This window comes from Pempheris klunzingeri, chromosome 23, assembly GCF_042242105.1.
Source record: "Pempheris klunzingeri isolate RE-2024b chromosome 23, fPemKlu1.hap1, whole genome shotgun sequence".
Classification (NCBI taxonomy): domain Eukaryota; kingdom Metazoa; phylum Chordata; class Actinopteri; order Acropomatiformes; family Pempheridae; genus Pempheris; species Pempheris klunzingeri.
The window spans coordinates 16,459,044-16,482,622 of NC_092034.1; the positions used below are offsets into that span (position 1 = coordinate 16,459,044).

Genomic DNA, 23,579 nt, shown 5'->3' on the forward strand with positions numbered 1-23,579 from the left:
TCTCTTTACAAGCAAACAGAAGCGCGAGACAAGTTAGTGCCAAGTAATTAATTTGCAAGGAACAAAGAAGCAACTGGTTTCCTGCAATTTGCAATCAGAACACTCACAGCAAAGGCTACTTTAGAACCACAACCTTTCTCCAACCTGACTCATCAAACCCCAGGAAGCAGCCCACCAAAGGACTGCTCTTTCCCTCCAAAGACTGATAATGTGAACTTTACTTAGCATTGCCTAGCTGTGCGCACGGCTGAGCTTGTTATTGGACATATATGGATTTGCTTTGATTCTATTCATTGAGCTTGATTATCGTGATGTGTTCTGCTTCACACAGACACAAGGTCTTAGATGCAAACTAACTTTGCTTTTTCTAACGAGGCACCTTTTATCCTACACCCACACATGCACATCCACTTTGAATTGGCCTTAAACAGATGCACGTGTCCCCCTCTCACCCACACACTGTGGTCTGAGTGGTGCCTGTAGTCTTCTGATTGCTCCATACTTTTAGTTTCCTGTCCCTCCATTCACACAAGAGACAAGTGATTATAGCATCCATAGGCGTCAATCTATCAATGTAACTGACAAAATTGATAGAAGCTCATTGGAATTTACATGCCTCCATTTATGGAATTTGTTTACCCACGATTACACATGTTTAGAGGAAGTTTCTTCATTTACATGGCCAGGAGTGGTTCTAAATGTTTGTACTTCATCAAGTTCGTGAAGAAATCTGATCCTACAGGCAGAAAAGAGTTTCCACGTGTACAATTATGCACAGTTTATGCTTAAAACGGCATGAGCAGAGTTGATCAGTGATGTCCACAATCTGTCGTTCCCAACTTAGAATTCTAAGAAGCAGTAGAGTAAGAAAAGATTGACAGATTCTGACATTTAATGCTGACAAGACAGCAAGAATATGACTGATGACAGAACATGTGGTGTGGGAAGTGCTGTTCCTTCCACTAGAACTCATGTTCCAGAAGCTCTCTTTGATACTGTTGTAGGACATAGCAGGCATGCAGCATCACTTCAGATCAATCTGACAGACATACAGGAGCACTTTTTTTTTTTACAAAAGATTTTCTCAGTCGAGACAGGTGTAATGATTTCAAAGTGATTGTAAGAAGTTGTTTCAGACTCTTGTCAGCTGTGATGCAGCAGGATTCCTTAAAGCAAACCCTGACTGTGGAAAAGCAGAGTGCTGCCCGGAGAATTTTGTTCCAGGCTAGCACTGCATTTGTTTAGACCTAGACTGTATAATGTTGATTATTCTTAGTGTACAACTTATTTTCTTTGCATTCACTCGTTTCCCAACTTTATTTGGATCAGTATTATTTTACAGAGCTGCTTTTAGCTTAATCGGCAAAAAGCAACACATTTTTAAATATGATTTTGTTCTGTCAGTCATACTTACCATCATCATAGTGTATAAAAAGTGATTATGCTAAGATTATTATTTGCCTGAAGGAGTCCTGTTCTGCTGCACAGTTAACTGCATACTGAATTAAATTACTTCCCATGTAACCAACAATTTTTTTCACTATTGGTAGAGCTTGATTGATGGAGCAATTACTGTTCTCAATTAAATGACCAATCGTTTTGGGGATAAAGTGTCACATGATAGTGAAAAATGCCGATCATAATTTCCTAAAGGCCAAATTAATCTCATCAAATGTCTTATATTTTTTAAAATCCAAATGTATTCAATTTGCTATCACAGAAGACTAAGAAAGGCAACAAGTCGTCACATCTGAGAAGCCAGAACCAGTAACTTTTTTTAAATAAAAATGACAATAATAAAATGACGATTTGTATATAAGGGACAATGTCAGTCAGACTGTCCACCACTTCTCTCCTCAGCTCCTGGACACTGAGCAGATTGTCGGATCCAACAGGTTGAATCCGGATGAGTTTGATAGCCCCCTGGCTCTTTCTAGAGCAACACCATTAGCTCAACGTTTCGACATGATCATAAGGTCCCTGCATGTGATGTCAAATGCAGGGCCAAATCTAAAACATTTACTACATTTACCAGAATGGGAACAGGAGAAAAGGAGAGAGGATGGTCTTCTCTCATAATTTGTGGGTCTTTAGACACAACGGGGACACACATTTATGTGTGGGTCGCTTTTTTTGACATCTTTTCTGAAGATAAATGAAGTGATTATGAATGTAATGGGCATATTAGTCAAAAGATTGATGGACGTTGTTTGTTACAGTCCTCCCTTGTCTCTGAAATATTATTTCTTCTGAAATGCATTTTAGGGAAAAAAAAAATGTATTTGTTGTCCACCCATGTTTCATGACCACTCAGCTTGAAATGAACTGTCTTCTAGCAACTTCTTGACTGCATTACCTACAGGCTGAACACTCAAATGATGCTTTCTAATGCACTCTATAGTGTTCCTACTGCTCTGACCTGATCTGATCTCCTTTCTTAACCTGACAGGAAGAGTACCCAGTCAGAGGGGAAATAGTGCTCTCATCCAATGACCTCCAATTGGTGCTACAAGTGGAACGTAATCAGTGAGTATTCCCTCTCTTGTACCAGCTTTACTGCCTCAGCACCTTTAGCACCTTCCTCCGTCTTCCACTTGAGAAAAAAGAACCGAGACTGCAAGTGAAATGATAATTCAAGATTCAAAGCGTTTATTATCGTGTGTACAGTGCAGGAACGGGTTTCCACACTGAAGATTTTCATTGTACAGGGAAACCCGTTTCTGCACTGTACACATGATGATAAACGCTTTGAATCTTGAGTCTTGAATTATCACTTCACTCTGCAGTCTCGGTTCTTTTTTCTCAGGTGGAAGACGGAGGAAGGTGTAATTGAAGATGTCAAAAATGCTCCATCCATGCCTCGTCTCTCTCAGCTCCATCTTGAATCAATCTGTGCTTAGCAACAGAAGCAAAAAGTTTCTAAATGTTGTCCATATCTTAAAGCATATTGACGATTAAACGGATGGCCTTAGGATATGTCTGTGCTGGTGCTCAATAACCTTACAGATACAATGTTTGAGTGCTTATTTTAAGAATAGTTGAGCACACTTGTCAGTAAAAAAAAAAAGCCCTATCAACCATTGAAAAGGACAGCTGATGTTGCATCAGACACATTATTTGGTGGACATGGACAGCTGCTAATCTTTGGTTTCAACCACTCACATTAGAAGCTTTTTATATTTACCTGGAGAGATAAATAATTGTAATGGGAGCGAATGTGTAACTGCGACATCTCAGGGATCAAAAAGAAGCCAGGCTAATCAGAGGGAGCATCAAGGAGGGCATGTTCCTGTGATAACATCATGGTAGCTACGGTACCATGTGGCCATGGGGCGCACACATTAAGCCAGAGTCGTGCCGAGACTCCTGAGATGGACCTTTTAACGTCCTCTTTAATTTCAGGGGTGGAGAGAACATGCCTGAACATCTCCCCTCTGTTCACCAGAGCATGGATCCCTCGCCTAACAAATGGATTCTTATTAGACTTTGCACATGAGGCAATTTAGGAATCCTAACCATGATAATTAAAGCTGCAGGAACCAGCTTGAATATATACAATTCAAAACCTTCCGTCTCTCCCTCTACTGCCTCATACCACTCCTCTAAGCCTCTCCCCCCAAATGACCTCATGGAAATGTTCAACAGCTTATTTTTGCTAAGTTATTTTCATTTAGCTGGCTTGGTTTAATCACACCTCCTCCTGCATGCTTTACGGTGGGAACCATGTAGAAAACCAATCCGCTCACCTTCTCGGCGTCTCTCAAAGACATGATGGGTGGAACCAAAAATCACAAATCTGGACTCGCCTGACCAAAGTACAGATTTCCACCGGTCTAAAGTTCGTTCCTTTAGTTTCTTGGCCCAATCAAGCAATTCTCTTCCTGTACTCGTTTTTCCTCAGTTGTGGCTTTTTTGCAGCAATTCAACCATGAAGGCCTGATTCATGTAGTCTACTCTGAACAGGTGATGTTGAGGCTGGTAGCTCGGACAAACCAGAATTAACTTTTGGTATTCCCTCTTGGTGGTCCTCACGAGAGCCAGTTTCATCAGAGTGTTTGATGGTTTTTGCAACTGCAGTTAAGGAAACATTCAATGTTCTTGAATTTTTCCGGATTAACTGACCTTCATGTCTTAAAAAGTATTGATGAACTGTTGTTTCTCTTTACTTAGTTGAGTTGTTCTTGGTAGAATATGGATTAGAACAGTAGTCGAATAGTGCTGTTCACTGTATAGAACTGTGTACCAACCCTACCTATGCAAACACAACTGATGGTCTCGAACACATTAAGAGGGCAAGAAATTCTATAAATTAACTTATGACAAGGTACGTGGGGCAAATTAAAACCTTTCCAGGTGACATAATTCCATATGTGTTCCTTTATAGTTTTGATGTCTTCCGTATGAATATACAATATAGAAAACAAAATTAAGAAAAAACATTAAGAGATATGACATAAGTAAATTAATGTGCAGTGCATGTGTGTGTTAGAAGTGATGCTGGTTATTCTGCATGTAATGCAACACATTCCATCTTAATTGTATTAATTAAAAGACAAAAGCTTTGGTGATAAATAGAATATTTACAGACATAACAGCTGTTTAATGTTGTATTATTTAACAGGCTTCCAACAATTCAATTAATAATTCATATTTGTGTTGTTTTACTATTTATATTTTTCGGGCTGTAGAGTACAGATGCTGTTTTCCAACAGCTTCCACCGTACATGTATGTGTGTGAGTGATGTCATGAAGCCACTACAATACAAACCTAGATTATCATACACTGCAAAAATCTCCATCTGTTAAGTCATTTCAAGTAATATTTTATTTTTTAGTTTTTTCAATTGTCTTAAAAAACACTCAATAATAGATAAAAACTGTAAATCAGATTCTGACCATTGTGAAGTTATAAGAATCAAGTAAAGTACAAAAGGAATTTCCTCTTGAAATCATTGGAATTAATTAAATCACAAAATAAATTCTAATACAATATTAAAAGACATTCCTCTATATGAAACCCTAAATCTAATGCACGTACTTTGCCAGTCGACGAGCCATTTGATGATACATAGTTTCATGGTACGTGATATTTCAAACATCGTACTTTTCAAAGAGGCGTTTGTCCTTCTCAAACTGACACATGACTCTTTTATTCAAATGTGAACCATGATTGTCACTGTGATTGTTGGTTTGTCAGGAAGGAAACGAGGGGAAGCGCTGCTCTGCAGGTGTGTAACTTCAAAAAGGGATAAGCGAGTGTGAGGCACCTCGACGAGTGGCACACTGAGGGTTTCGGTAGTTCAGTCAAAGGCAGCTTTTACGTACTGGATGCATAGGATTTCAGTTGCTTGGAAACAGACTGATGAATTGGAACAAGGGGAGACAAATGTGGGAAGTGGCAGTTAGGCAGGCAGACGGAAAAAGGAGAAGCCCCGAGACAGTGGAGGCACACATGAAACACATGAATAACATGGAGAAGAGACAGAAGAGAGAAAGAGTTGGCCAGTCACAGTGTCTGGGCCAGGGAGCCACGGTGTGTGATAGTGAGTGATGCAGGAGAGCCTGTGCTTATTTTAAACCAGCAGTTGAGTCCCAGCAATGCACGCAAGTTCAGTCTGGACCAGCAAATGTAGGTCAGAGACAGAAGAATATATTCTGGGAAAGCAGTTGCTTTGTTGATGGAGCAGTTAGTGGGAATGTTACAGGAAACAGAGTTTATTATATCTATTGGGCCTCTTCCACTGGGACAGGTCTGGAGCATGGCCAGGAACAAGGCCAAGAATATATTAAAGCAACTACAAGGAACTTTTTGTGTTGATTATGGTGGCCCCTAAGAACACAAGTGGTAGCGTTTTGGAGAGTGAAGTACAGTGAATCTTGCTCCTGCTGTCTTGAGCTTGCTCTGGCTAGCTTTGCTTGTTAAATGTAGCTCATGTTAGCCAAAGTGTCGGAGGCAGCGCGATACCTGTCTGTTCTTTCAAATCTTACAGTTATCTCCATGTGTTGAACGAACAACCGTTATATATTTATGTCATCTATATCATGCGTATGCAAACACACATGGTATCCAAGGGTGCTCTGTCATGTGGACTGGAGGAGCAGCATCTCTCAATTTGTGGAAAATGTGCTCTAGAGTGTATTTTCTTTTATTCTAAGGACGTCATTGTTGCAAATTCATACCGGGGATCAACTCCTGTGATGTATATTATCCCATCAGTAATTATTTCATGGAAAGCAGAGCTTTACGACGTACTCTCATAACAGCCGAGCTATTTCTTTTTAACAAACTAAAGAAATGAAACTACCTTCTAGGGGAAAAAAAAATATAATGAAATGAGAAATAATCTGTTTTGAAATTGAACTGGAACAGATTCAGTGCATTCTAATGTATTAACTCCCTAAAATCTCTTCACATTAGAAGATAGGAAAAGCACTTTTGCTAATGTTACAGTTAAGTCTTTGTAATTGCATATCTGTATGTATGAGCAAGCAAGGAAAAGCATTATGCAAAGATGTACATTATTAAAGAAATGTCAGCGGGGTAATCAGCATGTATTAGATATTAACAGCATCAAAACAATTGGCTGTATCATTACTTTAGTTTGCATTGGCTGGTGTTTAGCAGCTTTATCTCCTTGCCTCAGCATATCTCACACACACAGCTGGGGATGTTGGCACCGCACTTAAAGCTCATATATTCTGTTGAGGGTTACTAGATGAAGTGTAAGCTATGTTAATGAAAGCCTTGATTACACTGCCATCCTGGGATGATATGTAACGAAATGGGCAATACATGTCATCCATTGTACGTAATGATGAGGCGGACCCCTGCGAATGTGTCTAGTTGAGCTAAATGTATAGCTGCACTCCAGGCGGCAGACCAGTCAAGGTGTTAATTAGGACTGGAGTCCTCTGGGAGTCTGCTTCACAAAGACGAGTTTAGAGGGAACGGCACTTTTTAAGCACTCTCCTGGCAGCGGCTTTTATTATCCCAGTTCCCTCATCGACTTTCGGTAGCAACTAGTTTGTTTGAACTCGGCTGCAGCCCCACAGCTCCTCTACTTTGATAATGATTAAAATCAATAATGAGCTTTGTTCTTTTAATCTGCTCTAATCCATCTTGGTATGTCAGATGAGACTATGACAGGCAGCTCTGGCCCAGCTACCCCCCTCCCCCTTTTTTTTTTTTTTTTTGCAAAGGAAAATCCCAAGAAAACCATTCTGATTTGGATCTGCTTCAGATGGCAGGATGGAGTGATGGGAGGAGGAGGAGGAGGAGGAGGAGGAGGAGGAGGGGGGGTGTGGTATGAGTCAGTATCAGGGAAATGAATCGTCCTTCGGGGGCTCTGTGGAGTGTGGGAAGGATGGAGACACTGCAGAGGGTTAGAGAGGTTCACAGGAAACAGAATAAACTTCAGTGGAACTTATTCCTGGAGGTCAAGGGAGGTGCGGATCTGGAAGAAGGGAAGTGGATGTTAAATAATGAGTGAATAGTGAAACAGGTGCTGGTGTTTTGGGGTATGTGAGCCTTGGCCTGACAGACCTGGATACCCTGTAGACTCTGAAGTGTTTCCTGTTCCTCATGTGCAGAAAAAGTCCTGTTGGAGCAGCTGTGCAGCCTTGAAACTTTATATATTTACTCCACATTTCTTCACAGTTGTGTATTTGCATAAACACACACACACACACTGATATCTGATCCGTGTACAGTACAGCCCTCTTCACCACTGTGTTTGTATCCCCGAGGACAGCGCAGCACCATCTGTCAAAGTGTGACCTTCTGCAACTAAACGTGCGAGACAGTTCACGACCAAGGTTTAGTCCTGCAGGGTTTTGTTGCCATCTCTCTTTTCACTGCACACCTAAAGTTCTGGATCACTTCACACACATTTTTCTCTTTCTCAGACTGCAAAACCATACAACTATACCAGCACATACAGCAAAATACAATAGAATACAACTAAATAGAACTAAACCCAGTCAGAGGGTTCATGAAACTATCAAACTGTCAAAGGCTTTAATTCCAGAAACTGTTTTCAATTTGAGAAATTAATGATTGTAAATCTCAAAAAAAAAAAATTCAAAAATTTGATATTTAAATACACATCCAACATTTCAGGCAAGTTGTTACCATGAAAATGACCGTGAATGCTCATTTGAACTGAGACGATAGAAGGCTGAGCCACAGTTTCTGCTTTGACAACATCCCTGCATGTCATTTCTCAGATCCAAAGCCCGTCATGCAAGATGTGAAAAAGCATGCGAAGAATTTAGCTGGCAGCCGGCGAGCCGCGGGCTTTTGCCTTTCTTGTGTTTACACATAATCACTGTATGTTTGAGTCTTTGTAACTTTCAAGATATTGTCCTCTATGTTAATTGTAAGGATGCTGGTAAATCTTACAGAATATACAATCAGCAGATTTTAGAGCAGAAAGTATGCAGTCGTTACTGACTGCATGAGCTTTGTGGCTTTAGTGGTAAGGAGGAGCAATTAAAACAACATAGAGGGCTACATTGTTTAGTGGCATGTTGCTGTAGGTACCAGTCAGATGTTCCAGGCAGAGATTTGTGAATTTGAAGCCTTCTCAGGTGCCAGGACACTGCACAACAGTTCACAAGACTCTCAAAAGCCATTTTTACACGGAGGTTCCACAAAACTGACGTAAAGAAAACCCCAAATCATGGCTGCTCTGCTTTTTTAGACTGAACTAGTTAACGTGTTTCAGAAACAGAAAAGACATGACGGGACATCAGGCAGCAACATTACCTTTACTTTTCCCGAAAAAGGCTAAATTAAGGAGCTTGTCAGAAATAATCTAAATATTATAGTCGTGTGTTCTGCAAGTCGCAAATGTCACTTCACCGTGTCCCAGTGTTAACAGATGCTGATTCTCAAAGAGCAGGTTTCATCGCATTCACTCCTTGACACAACTCAGCTACTTTACCTTGACTTCTTCTTCCGTCTGCATGGCTCTTCAAGTGTGTGCCACAAGATTTAATGATGCTCTTCAAATAACACGATGACGTGATGTTTGTTGCACTTGCTCTCAGCTCCAGTCCGTTTGTTATACCCAAATAAACATCAATATCAATACAAAGCTCAGAGATTCATATTCTTCCCGTCTCATGCAGTAATTCAGAGGCTGTGATGCAGGCAGTAATGAAGTTGATTTTGTTTAGATCATTACTAGAGCAGCATGGCGGTGCGGTGGTCAGCACTGTTGCCTCACAGCAAGAAGGCTCCAGGTTCAAATCTGAGTGGAGTGGTGTGAATGTCGGCTTCCACATTTACACAAAGCGGTCAGAAAGTCTAACACTTTGCTGGCACCAACACGTATTTAACCTGAGCAATCATCACTCATCAGCCATTCACCTTGATCCTATGACAGGGGCTGATGGAGCTGACAGCACCTTTCAGAGATGGGTGACAGGCATAGGGGGCAATTGTGCGTCAAACATCGGAGGGTCCTGGTTGTCCCAGTTAAAGAATGTGTGCATGTCAGGTCACATCTGACTTTGCCAGATCTGTGTTACTGCGAAGCCTGAGCCTGCGGTGTGTAAAGCAATTTTGCGTTTGTGGCTGCGACACGGACCCTGACAGAAAGCTCTGAGCCTGGGTCTGTTCCAGGTTTCTTCCTGTTAAAGGGGAGTTCTTCCTCCACTGTGTCCTAATATAATATCTGATGCTGCTCATGTGGGGATTCTTGAATCCTTAATGTTGAATTCCTGAATCGTTGGGTCTCTCTCTAATGAAAGAGTTTGGTCTAGACCTGCTCTTTATGGAAAGAGTCTTGAGATGGCATTTGTTAGGAATTGGCGCTATATAAATAAAGATTGATTGATTGATTGATTGATTGATTTAGTTCATATTATTTATACATTTCTTTTGTTGGTTGCCTTGGTGATGACCGCCGTTCCGTGTTGACGACAAAGCTTTTGGGCACCATGCCTGATTCCAGCCATAGAGCATTTTTAGGTTAATATGATACTTAATTTAACACCATTCTACACATTTCCCCCCAGACAACTTTTCAGACTCACAAATATTTCTCACTTTGATCCCCGTGGGGATTTTCGTTCAGGGTGACACTGAGGAAGGTGGTTGTTTTTTTTAATTTATAATTGTTAATAAATGTTGTTAATAAATTATAATTTATAATTAAATGTATGCATAGGCTGCAAGGTGCATCTATACTACATAGGGGCTCAGTGATGTTGCTCCACTAGTGTTGTATGGTGTACCTTAAATGCATTCTTGGTAGCCTAAAGGTGCTCTATACTGTAACAGATAACAGTAGCATCATATATATCATCACATATGAAATAAAACGTTCAAAATTGAAGTTCTTGGCTAATTTGGTGGCAGCAGAGCAATCTGAAATCCCAATACATGACATGACATCACCTTTATACTTATATTTGATCAATCCTTAATACAAAAATATTGATTAGCACAGCTTTAATGAATACCACATATAATGAAACCAATATACCGTGTGATTTTTACATTTTCCTCTCTGCCACTTGCCTCTTGTCTAGCAGCAGTCATGTGCTTCATTAATTCAGTTAGGTTGTCTACTGTAGTGTGTAATTGTGGCCCCTCATTGGGCCTCAGATACTAGTTCTATTTTTCCAGATGTCTCTTAGAGGACCAGGAAGGGCCACATAATTGTGTTAGCTACAGCTCTGCCATCGATTTTTTTTTTTTTTTCAAAGGCTATTAACTTAGCTTTACTCTTTGTCAGGCCTGCAAACATTGTGATTAAAGCATTTATGCTCTCTGTTCTGTGCACAATAAAAGGGCAGTGTTTTGATGTAGCTACGGGAAACAGTACCTGAAACCTGGCTGCTATCATTTCCTTGTTGCTTTATCACCACTGTTTCCACTCCCAACAGCACTCAGCCCTTCTTACCGACATGATGAATGTCCTCTCGCTCCTGTTCCTGTCTTTGAGGCTCAGCACCGTATGCTCAATTCAGACATGCACAAATGTTCAATTACCCCTTATTTGATTTTCTGTTTTGGCTTTGAGGCATTTTTCTTTTGATAATTATGTGTGCATAGCACTTCTTTCAGTCCCTCATAGCTAAACACAATTTATGGCTGGCCTTGATTTAATTTAGGTCATTGTAGGTACAGCTTATGCAAGCAAAAGAGGCTGTTCAGTGGTTACTGTAAACAAGAGAGAGCATTTATTTCTTTTAGGATTCATAACATACGATGATGGACTTTGCTGGAGCCTCCTGCTCCGAATCCCCACATGAAAAAGGACCAATGTCCAGGCTGTGCCCCTTTTTTAAATGAGCGGGACCTTCAACTGACTGAGCTAGATTAAAAGATTTCACAATGTCTATAAAATCCGTAATAAAAGCTGGGGGTCACATAAGTTAGATTGTTGTGATTCATTTTTCTTGCATTATTAGGCATGTTGTTCTTGCAGTTCCGCCAAGACGGCTGTGTAAAAGGCGTGAACACTGGTGTTACGTGAGCTGGTGGTTGATGAGAAAGGCCCGGCCAGGAGGGGGCGCTTGAGGTGACGGGGTGTAATGACCCCCTTGATTGACCTGGTGTGGGATGGTGGTGGACAATCAGTCATGTGATGATGAGTTTGAGGCACAGTGTCTGTTGTGGCTGATTTTAAAGTTAAAAACGTGCTGTTGGCCAGAAGCTGTATGACATGTTAGGTGTAAAGGTGTTTTTTTAAGATTCAGTTTATAAATAGTATTAGTATATAAATCAAATTCCAGATCAAAGTAAAAATGATGTGGTTTAGTGGTTGTTTGAAGAATACAAATAATGTTAATAACCTGCATCTAATAAGAACGCATCAGGGCTCTTGCAATTTTCACCATCGACCTCAAAGTAAGCTGGTTGAGCTAGTTGTAAGATAGACACACTAGCATGTGTCGGTGTAAATGGTGTTAGAGAATAGGTCAGGGTGCACGATTGGGCATACAGTAGTTGTCTTGTCAGGCAAATTTTAAGCAGAATGTCTGCGTGTTTCCAACAACTGGTTTGGAGCGAATAAACTAGGCTACGCAAAGCACAGTTTTATCAGAAGTTGGCGATATAGGCAACGGCATCCATGGCTGTACGGAACAGAGAGCGTAGAGGATTTCGGAAACAATACCAGTTGCCTCCGCCAACTGTGAGAGAAAAATGAAGACAGGCGTTCAGGAATTTGTTTCAATTGGGCATGTTGTAACTGTTCTATCATATCAGCTATAGTATTGGCCATGTTTCATGCTGCTCAAAGATTAAGATAAAAAGATGAAAAGTTATGGCAATATCTGCGAAGAAGCTGACAGAGGAAGCAGTTGATCAGTCATGTGAGTTAAGTGTTGGCCATGTCAAAAGTTAATTGGCAAAAACATTTTTTTCAAATTTTGCCATTTTCATCAACCTTTTTTGCACACAAAAGCATAGCCAGCATAGACATATCTCTAATTACGCTTGTGAAATTCTCAAGTTATACAGGATGACACTAGAAAAGTTTGTTTTATGGATGTAGATGGAGACAAGCTATAATGATTTAAGTACATGCTGTGCATTATTTTCGATAATTTTGCAGCTACAACATCATAACCTGAATACCATGTGTTGCCAAAGGAACATAAAGATTGAGCTAAACTGATTCTGACAAAATAGCTTTCTGAAGCTAACAGCTATGTCATTGTTGTCCGTAAGTCTCACCAAGGCTCTGGAGGATGATTACCTATCACGTCTGATGGGGTGACCTAATGGGCTTCAACATTAGAAAACATGGCAACTTCTAAATCCGTTTTCAAAACCACTGCTTTACTTTTGCCTTCTCCACAATCCCTAAGGCACGAACGAAAGACACATCAGGAACACAGCTGTCCTCCCCCTACAGCTGTAATCTGCAGCTTCATAGCATTACATTGTTTAAATACCTCAGCTGCACTGAAAAAACACAGGATCAATCAAAGGAGATAGATAAAACAAAAAGAGCTAGGCAAGGTGTGACTACATGCTTCGTGAAGCTCCTGTTCAGCTCTCTCCTCTCCCCCTCAAACATCCTTCAGCTGATTTGACAAGGATCTTCTATTGTTCCCGTTTCTAAAAGACACAAAGTGGACCCATCAGTCCATTCCATTTTAAAGATATGTCAACATTGCTACATTGTGGTTGTAATTTTGTTGTGAAGGAGGCTTTTGAAAAGAAATTCACACTCTTATCATTTTTGTACTTTCTTTTTCTATGATTGTTGATAGACTTCAAGGAGAGCAAGTCTTTTCAAAGCAATTGCAGTTTGTGTTTTGATGAAGACACATAAAAAGATTTGATATAGTTTCCCGGCCCAGCAGAACAGCTTCGTGAACAGCCATCATGACTAAAACCACAGAGGCCAATTATTCTTAAGGCAGCTTCATTGTCATCAGTAGTATCTCTGTTTTCAAATGTCGACAGCAAAATTCAACTCTTTCCAACATACCTAGCTTCATCCCACCAAAACGTTTCTCATAGTGGTATCTGAGTTTTCCATGTTTTAGCCATGCTACCAGCATGATGGTCATAGTGTTGGTCTGGCAGCAGTTCAGCACACCACTTGGGACTAGACTGAAATATCCCAACTGCTGGATGGATTGCCATTAAATTTGGCAGAGCCATGACTTTTAACAGAGTGCAGTTAGCAGGCCAAATCTACAGTGTATGTAATGGACTGGGCAAAATTCATTATACATTCCCTAACATCTGGAGGACGCGTCTTTTCACCTAGTACCACCACAAGGATGACAGTTTTCATTTTAAATGGAATGTCTTGACAAACATTGGATGGACTGCCGTGACATTTGGAACATACACTCCTGTTGTCCTTTGATAATTTGTAATAACTATGGTGATCCCCTGACTTCATCTAGCACCATCATCACGTAAGCATTAATGACATTCTCATCAGCCTCAGATACCCTTTGTGTTTAGGGCTGATTAATCAATCTTGGCATACTAACACACTCAGATGGTAAACATGGTAAACATACCTGCCTAACATCAGCTTGTTAACATAGTCATGTTGACGTTAGCATTTAGCTCCTTTAGTTTCAGGACTGCACAAGAACAATGTAATGGAGTCCAACCAATGCACTGGCCAGTTTTAGATTGTCACAGATTAGAAGTGAAAGAGTTAATTATCGATTCATTGATTGGCCAATTGACATAAAAGTAGTCACAACCACTTTTGGCAATAAATTGCCAAATATTATTTTTTTCAAACAAAAATGTGAATTCATCATTTCCTGCTTCTCAAATCTGTATATTTGCTGGTTGCACAGTCTTCTGTTTTAAATGAAATACTGCAGCTGGTTGGACACCAAGCTTAATCACAATTTAATGTGAAAACACATCCAAATATACACATGTCCATATACATACATACTTCCATATGCAGTATACAATATTTCACATTAACCCATCACTATGGAGAGGTTGAATCAACATTTTAACTACAAACAAGTACATTCTTTTATCTTTGAATCTAAAATGTTTTGGAAAAATCCTTTCCATCCCTGTAACATTTATGAATAGTTTTCACCATAGCCCTATAATTAAGTTTAATATTCGGAGACCAGACAGTTTTCGGAGAGCAAAATGAATCCAAAGAACTCCGCAAATCTAGTCCTTCTGGAATAAGCATATTGATTTTTCATAGTACTTTCATAGTGTTTAGTCTTTGATGGATTGTATTGACGCCCACACTGGTCTGCATGTTGCTGTGTGTGCAAAAGACACACAAGACAAAAAAAGACTGTGGTTAATAACTGTTGAGAGGCTGCTGTTCAGGGTGATCTTATCAACAGCTGATACTACCATAGAGGGTCCCAAAGAAAGGCTGTAGTTGCTTGTTGCATTCAGCAAATGTTGGGAACACACAAGACAATCTTTGAAATCGTTGTCAGTAAATGTATTGCATAAACAAACTGGTTGCCTACTGACATACATAAGGGTGTAAGTGTTGATTTTCCCTTGTGCAGTTACAAAATGATCTGAGATTTAAGGTAGACACTTCTTTACATGTGGCTCAGTCTGTCACAACAACAGTTTCCCACTGCAGGTTTCCTAAACCATGTCAATGTTTGTGGTCAACCTCCTCCTTCATGACACAGCTACTGTGTTTGTTAGGAGTGAGGCATCACTCCAAAGCACCAAAGTAGAGATATTAAAGATGATGTTCAAACATATGCTTGAGAACACTTCCTGCAACTCAAGGCAGATGCAAAAAACAACAGGAAGTCAGCGGCAAATGGAGTCAGTTGGTGACAAGAAGAAGAAACAACAACACCCTTTGGACTTTCAGTTCTCACTTCCTTTATACCTCATGATTTTGTGGTTCACTTGCATCAGTTCCTGTGTAAGAGTTCTGCTTTAATTATGCGTTATCAAACATAATGTTCTTCGTCTGTGAATGCATATAAATGCATATATTTAAGCGAGAATGCCAACCATTTGCTTCCAGCCACTGCTTCTTATTTGTGTAGATTTGCTTCTGTTCTTCAGACATTTCATCAAGCAAAGAGAAATCCCAGCCAGCCAATATTATTATGGGCCTTTACTGTTGGTTAATAGTATTTAATATTTAACCACTCAGTTTAGAGGACGTTTCTGCACTGTGTTCTCTGTATTCGCAGCAGGATTTGTAAATGCTGCACGTGTTGTCACCTTGGTTTCTTTGTTTGCTCGTGTTTCTCTTTTTGCCTGCGTTTTCGTGCATTGATATTTTTAGGACCACCGTACATTTGCACTTTGTGCTGCTGCACACACATTTCCTCTTGCGCATTTGAAATGGAGCCCCTTGCTGTGAGGAGAGATGAGCATTGCAGCTTCCTTTCGTTACCTCCTATTTCCTGCGTTTTACATACCTCCAGGGTCTCACCCTCCTACTCTCCCTCTGTATGTTGACATATGAAGCCAAGCACTTTCAGTCCACATAAAATAATTCAAATATCAGTTGTAGAGGCATGTCTATATATTTTTCATAGTACTTCTGTCCGTATTGCCAGAGAGATTATCTTTTTGAGTGAGAAACTTTCCTTTATACCTATGTACATACACGAGATGGACACAATATATGAAAAGCATTCATAGCAGAAACACAAGGTTTTCACCTGACAGTGGTGATAGTCAGTGGTCCCTGGAGACTTTGATCTCTGTTGTCAGACATGAATGTTTAGCTGGTCTTTGTGATCTGATCCCCAGGATATCACAGTAGATACTATCAAAAGCACATCCACCTCCACCATCCTTTCTACCCTGTATAAAAAAACATCCGTGTGCAGCCACACATATAACAAAGTAATACATTCTGTCTGATTTCTGGCTTTAGGAGTTAGATTCAGCTCGTGTTCTCTTCTCTTCTGGATGAAGAAACCTTTCAGGCTAAAGTTAAGCAACAGTAGCAATTTCTTATAGCTTTAACAACAGCACTGTGTTGTTCGTACCCTTCCAGAAATCTTCATTTGAACTATGCCCCAAACACTTACTATATTTAATATTTAGCATGTGACAGTTCCATTCAGTTTACTTCAATGAAGCCATTCACTGAGTCGGGTATTCCCTGTTTTCCTATTAGTCCCAGCAGCCCTCGGGCATGACTGTTAAATAACACCTTCTCACACAGCAGAATGTTTTAGTCTAACAGTTTGTTGAGACCATTGTAACACTGGTTGTTTTTTTGCCCATGGCTGATTGTGGAAGTCTGTTTATTTCAAATGGACAAAGATGAGGTCTGTGTTGTTGACTGTTGAGCCTTTTTTCTGCTGAATAAGTGGTTGAATGAGAAAACGCTAAGTGAATGCCCATAGGCAATGACTTTTAATAGAGCAAATACTTGATCAGCATGTGGCATCTTCACTTGACACTAGTTAGTAGAAGTAAATTATCTACCTAAGTAACAATAGACCATTTTTTGATATTCATTTGTACTAAACATATCCATCTCTGCCATAAGGGTACAGTATTTTGATACCCAAACCCAAATTACTGAAATCATTGTGGTGACAAATTTGGAAGTTGGCAAAGGTTAGAAAACAAGACTTCTGGTGCACAGTGCACATTTTCGCTGAACTGAGTGTCCGACGGATCTGTGACCGCTGCCCGCTGCGAATGAATGCAGCCACTTTGTGCGCTGAAGAAATGGTAGCAGCTTTCAGTTTTAAATCTCCATATTAATAACGCTGGGAAGATAATTCTCCGGTCTAAAATAAGATGAAGTCAATGGATGAAGCAGTGTGGTCCACTTCCTTCACCTGCACAAAAGGCATCCAGGCATGAGAGCTAGCAGCTTTCCTTTTCCTGCTAGGAAAACCGTGGACTACACGTCCCGACAGGATACAGGTTTGCACGATTTACTGTGATGATATGTGGCGAAATGCAATTAAATACTGTTGAAAAACATCAATTCACTGAGACATGACCGCTCAGACTCACTACCTCCTACTACCAGACCGCGACAAAACTGCCTGTTCTATGAAAGCTCAAGAGATTTTTTTTTAAAAAGCTACATAGTCATCCTTTAATGCTGTTCTTTGAAAAAAATGAACCATCTGAGGACATCACCTTGAGCTTAATGGCATTTGTTTTTACTAATTTTGGATTAGTTTTTGGATAATTGCATCCATTAAGTGAATGACTGATTAATCAAAGCTTACCACACCTTAAACCCTAAATGTGCCTGCAGTTATTGTTGCTATTGGAAAACAATATTTTCCTTGAAGGATCACTCACAAACAGCATCTGATCTCCATGTGATTGATTTCTCCAGCAACATCTTTGTACCACAAAATCTGAGAAACAGCCTCTCCATTGGTTTTTCTTGTACTGCTGACAGTAACATCCCTGCTGTCACCCATACCTCTCTAGCTTCTATTTGCTTCTCTTCTACCCTCTTGTGGTTAGTCCTATAGCTTGTTTAACCCAAGTATACAGAGCTTTGCTAACCAATTAAAAACCGAAAGGGGAAAAAATCATGGGTATTAAAACACAGTTCATCCACACACATCCACACACACCAGTTGTGAGCAGCTGTTTATCTTCTCTGCCTGCTCATTAGAGCAAATCCTATCAGCACACCAAAGCCAGGTTGCCCGTCTGCTTTCCGTCTGCCTTGAAGAAAGCCCATTACTTTTATTCTTGGAAGTAGCACAGCAGTTTGACCCCAGCTACATAGTTTGGCGTTGCAGCTGATGCTCTGAGGGAGAGAAAAAGGCTGGGTGTGTTGGTGTAGTTATTCAGAATCAGGGCTGCTGATGAGTTGTTCCACATCCACGGGCTATTTTTAATGAGCATTCATGGCAGATGATAGTGCTTAACACAATATGTGGCAGACAGAATTGCACACCATCTTCTGCTGCTATACTACTACTACTTCTACTTCTATAGGTGGGGATTTGTTTCTAGAAGTGAGTGGGGTTTGTTTTTTGTGTGTGTCTAGACTAGACTAGAACTCCTGTCTCCCAGGTAAAAGTTCCAAGTTCTATTCAGGACCCCATTCAATGAGTTTGTCGGACTTGTGTCACCTGATTTCATGAACTCAGCCTGGCAGAAGCCCTAAAGGCAAACTTCTTCGTGCTCTTTGATTGAAAATCAACCACACAAATACTCATAACGTAGTTAGTTAGCGTATCTTACATAGTTCTCCGGTGTTTGGACCACAGAAGTGAAGCTCTGGCTGGGCCTGAACGCACCGCTGTGAAGTTGGTGCTAATACGAGAGAGGACTTCCGGTGATTTCTCATAAAATAAAAGCTTTTTTGTGTCAGGTAAACACTTAAAACCACCAGATTACAACCGAGGCACACTTTTGCATCATGTCCTGCCTCCTGCTTCCCTCGGCTAAACCAAACATGGTATTTCAGTCGGTGATAACAGTCTCCTGTTGTGTGCATAGACTGTGTGGTTGTGTGCTAACTGTGAAAGGGCAACCGCGGATGTGCGGACCTAATTCTTGTCCAGTTTATACAAGATAACCGGTAAGGACAAGAAATGTAATTTTTAATTCATACACACGACATGGCCAGATAAAACTAATTTTGATACAAACAAGCGAGAAGTTATCTGATCAAAAAGTGGGGATGCAAAAACTTCCCCGAGTCTAATAGTGGGGTGCAGCTGCTGTGCCTATGCATGCACCATTAACACTAATGTAGAGTACATGACCTAAATCAATCAGACCTAAAAATGAAAACTTGCTCCCTGGACACAGACCCTGATGTACTAATCACAACACACAATCACAAACGGGGCATTGAAAAACCACAAATAAAACTGTTTCAGTATCCTACATGCTAACAAGCTTGGGAAGCACAGAGTGGTAATCCCCTTCTTTTCCAGTGGTTAAAGGCATTGGCATTCTTTGAAAAAGGTTCTTGTGTGATGGTGTCTGAAACCTCAGTGGTGGAACTTTCAACAATTTCTCACTGAAGAACTGACTATTGAACAATTGTGCCCACTTTATACAGCAACTGGCCAAGTGCACTGTGATGTGACAGTATGAAGGACATTAACTTCTCTTTCTTTCTTTCCTTTTTTCAATCTTCCTGCAATTTTGCTCGTCACTTTTAGTGTGTACTACCAAGCTGTACAGTATAAATGCCTTTGTGGAGAAAGTGCCATCATTGAAGACAACATTGACTTGCAAAAAACAAAAAAACGTTGGCATTGCAGTTACATACTAATGACATCTAAGAACGTGGTGACATAGATTTGACAGGGAAACAAACGCAAATGGTGAGGCAGGTTTTAAACAAATCCCTAGGTAACTCACACTTATTTAGAAGGTGAACAGTGAATTACGAATACGAACAATTACCCACACTGTCCATTTTAAACAACCACCACAGTTTACAACCTGACTTTCTGTCCAACTTTGGCCTACAAAACTTACACCATTCTTGTTTTTTATGCATTAACAGGTTATTTGCATCATTATAAGTGCAGTGTTCTATTGCAACATGATGGACACGATGCTCGGAGTTACAAAAAAAACCCTGTTGTAATAAACTGTAGTTTTCCTGAAGAACTGCTGATGGTTGAGTTATTTGTTACCTTTTTAATAGTGGCTTGATGCTGCTCCTTTACACATCTGTGTGCAATGCAATAGAAACCTGCAACAATAACCTGCAATAATATATATGTAAATATAGCATTAACAATATCGGCCTTCAGTGTGCAGGTTGACGCTGGCTTGACAATTTGACAGCTTCAATCAAGCTGAACATGAAGTCATTTGTCATATACAGCAAGTCATCACTGTAGAGCATTTCACCAGTTTTTGCTAAGCTTCAAGGTTTCCAGAGTCAATCATACCCTTTGCCAGTTTTTAAGCCATAGGAGACACTGCGATATTTCTCTCTGCACCATCCTTCCAGCTTGATAGTCACCTGCCATGAACAGCAATCCACACACAGAGGCAGAATAAGGCCAGACATACTCTTGGAACCAGCGGTCCATATATCTGTAAGACCAAAGCATTCGTCAAGGGACGTCTTGGTATTTGACAACCGATTCCTTCGTCCCCAGACGTGACAAATGTCACATTTTCCTCTTGCAGGCTCAAATGGAAACAACGCATATTTGTTGGAAGGTGACCTTTTAGAAGGCATCAAACAACATCTTTTCTTTCATGTTTCTGTCTCAGAGACTTTCACCCAGAAGGCCTCTTGTTTGTGTCCTGTATGAAACCAAGTCAGTGTTGAAAGTTATGTCATGCTCGTAACGTAACTTTCAATGTTCCATATGTAGCTTTGTTTCCGTAATGTACATACATATTTTAGCCCAAAGCATTTACCCATTACCTACTAATACTTACTACAGCTTTATCTACCCAAATAGTTCGGTGCCTAAATCTAACCAAGCTGTGACTAAGCCATCCCATATAGGGTTCAGAAAATCCTTTTGAATGTCATTGCAAATCAACCTTCTCTGTCATTTTGATATGAGTACATGATGTTCACAGCACATAGCAGCACAAATCTGCAGCCAGAGGCAGATGTTTTTTTAAACAGTTCATTAATACAATGGCAATAGAAACAAATTAGTCTGTTAATGCAGTGTATGCTTTGGCATCAATTCAAACTATTAAACCATTTGAGTCATAAATCTGCTATTCTTCACGTTGTACATGGTTGCATCATACAATGTGATAAAGCAGCATTTGCAAGTGCATTTCAAGGATAAATCATGAACTACTGAATTTTCTTTTTAATTTGGAAAGGAAGCTGCAATGCACAAAGTTAGTTAAGAGCTATGGTAATCCAATGTCCTTCAAAAGAAAGTTATAACTGACTCGTCGGATGTGTGTTTTTCCTGTAGCAGCCGGATATCATTTGTATGTGATTTAATGAAGGTAAACACTGGGACAGCAGTTCGTAGTGACACTGAGCTCTGTTGCAGCACATCACCCATCAGAGGCTGCAGATTCATCAACATATGTGTCCTGCTGCCTTCAGAAGGCTGCAGGGATTTAATGAACTGAAGAGTCTTCTGCAAACGAAGCAGCTGAGAAATAGTCCTTTGTTATTACTTGGCAACTACAGTCAGCTGCTGTCAATCAGTTAGCTAGTCTAACTAATGACATTTGCCAATGTCATCGGTTAATATCATTAGCTCAGTGACACAGAAGAAAAAAACCCACATCTATGTCAAGGCACTTCAACCCTGATGCTGTTATATCATGACATTATCTAACGATGAAACAAGGTTGAGCAGAGAAAATTACTGCCAACTTGGCCTTTATTTTCCCAATTTTGTGACTGTGTATATAACAGAACTCTCACCGAACTAGACAACAGAAGCAAGATGCTGCAAATGGATCACGTTAAGGATCTGGTAATGAAAGTGATCAGAATAAGGCTTGTAAAATTGCTAAAAATGTTTCTTTGCTCTGTCCCATTTCTTCTTTCTGCTGCTAAGACCTAAATTACACAGGGATCATTAAAGTTAAATGTTATCTAATCACCTGCCACTTTTTTCTCCCCTCCACTCTGCTTCTTTCCTAGCGAGCTTATAGGTCCAGACTTTACAGAGACCTACTACACAGAAGATGAACAGCCCGTGACTGTGGCCAATAATGATTACATTGTAAGTATGAGTTAAGACTTCAGTAACTGCTGCACCCCAGCACACACCTTGGTAAAAGGTGTTCATACTATTATCACTTCTTTCTTATGAGGACTTTTGTTGATTTCAGTCATTTCGTAACGTGTGTTGTAAATCAGAAAACAGAAAAACCTATACTTTAACCTAAGCCTAATCTAATTTTCATCTTAATCTTTGTTCCAAGTCCTAATGTTCAATTAGACCCTTCAAGGGCTACATGTATGTAAGCGCCAACTCTTATACAGTGTTTTATGATTTTACGATACTGTATTCTCAGGCAGCCATTGAATGCCATTTTAAATATTTTTTTATGATTTCATAATTGCAGAAATGAATACAAATATGTTCTTAATACTGAACTATAACTATTTTTTGTAGTTTTGCCTCTTAAAAGAAATGCATATTTTGTGATACCTGGCTTCACAAAACTCAAACAATGTCACTTGGATTTGGCTGCTAACATAAAACAGAAATAATTCAATACAATTGATTGCTCATTTCCATTACTGTGCACTTGATGTCCATCTTTCCATCCATTATCTTCCACTTATCCGGGGTTGGGTTGGGGTGGCAACAGGTTAAGCAGGCCACTTCAGATGTCGTCCTCCCGAGCAACGCATTCCAGGTCCTCCTGGGGGATCCTGAGGCGTTCCGAGGCCAGATGAGATATGTAATCTCATCATGTATTATGCAGCATCTCTACTCCTCACCCTATCTCTTAGGCTGAGCCCCGGACACCCTACAGAGCAAACTCTTTTCACATGCTTTTTCGGTCATTATCCAGAGCTCTTCGCCTTCCGGCTCAGCTCCCTCTTCACCATAACGGACCGATACAGCACCTGCATTACTGCGAATGCCGCACCAATCCATCTGTCCATCTCACACTCCATTTTACCCTCAATCATGAACAAGACCCCAAGGTACTTGAACTCTCACATGAGGGGCAGCAACTCGCTCCCAACCCGGTGGAGGCAATCCACCATTTTCTGAGGGAGAACCATGACCTCAGGTCATAGGCCTTCTCCAAGTCCACAAAGCACATGTAAACTGGATGGGCAAACTTCCATGACCCATCCACGACCCTGCAAGGGTAAAGAGCTGGTCCACTGTTCCACAACCAGAATGGAATCCACATTGTTCCTCTTGAATCTGAGGTTTGACAATCAGGCAGATCCTCTTTTCCAGCACACTAGAGTTACTTTCCCAGGGAGGCCCAACACAGTCGATCTAGGTTCCGACCCATACCAATGGTGGAGTGCCCTGCTTGACCTGTTGACACCGCGACCGACCCCGGATAAGTGGAAGATAATGGACGGATGGATGCAGCTTGTAACTGTACCAAGCAGCGGCTGAACAATGTCTGCAAAAAGTTTTAATCTATCCACACTCCAACACTCAAGTGTTGCTGTATGAAACTGGTGAAACATAACAACTCCAAACAACAGTTCTAAAACACATGAGAGGCC

At 40.4% G+C, this 23,579-nt stretch overlaps 2 protein-coding genes across 3 annotated transcripts in view; one reads left to right on the forward strand and one right to left on the reverse strand.

The window, feature by feature from the left end:
- LOC139223152 (membrane-spanning 4-domains subfamily A member 4A-like) overlaps window positions 1–23,579 on the reverse strand; it is a 174,707-nt gene that overhangs the window by 112,253 nt on the left and 38,875 nt on the right. The gene's annotated exons all lie outside the window — the stretch shown is intronic.
- The window catches only part of adam19a (ADAM metallopeptidase domain 19a), a 115,856-nt gene that overhangs the window by 44,235 nt on the left and 48,042 nt on the right, over window positions 1–23,579 (forward strand). For both annotated transcript variants that reach the window (XM_070855112.1, XM_070855113.1), the window contains exons 3-4: window positions 2,450–2,526; window positions 22,014–22,095. In XM_070855112.1, the coding sequence (XP_070711213.1) occupies window positions 2,450–2,526; window positions 22,014–22,095 (159 nt within the window). The remainder of the gene's footprint in view (window positions 1–2,449; window positions 2,527–22,013; window positions 22,096–23,579) is intronic.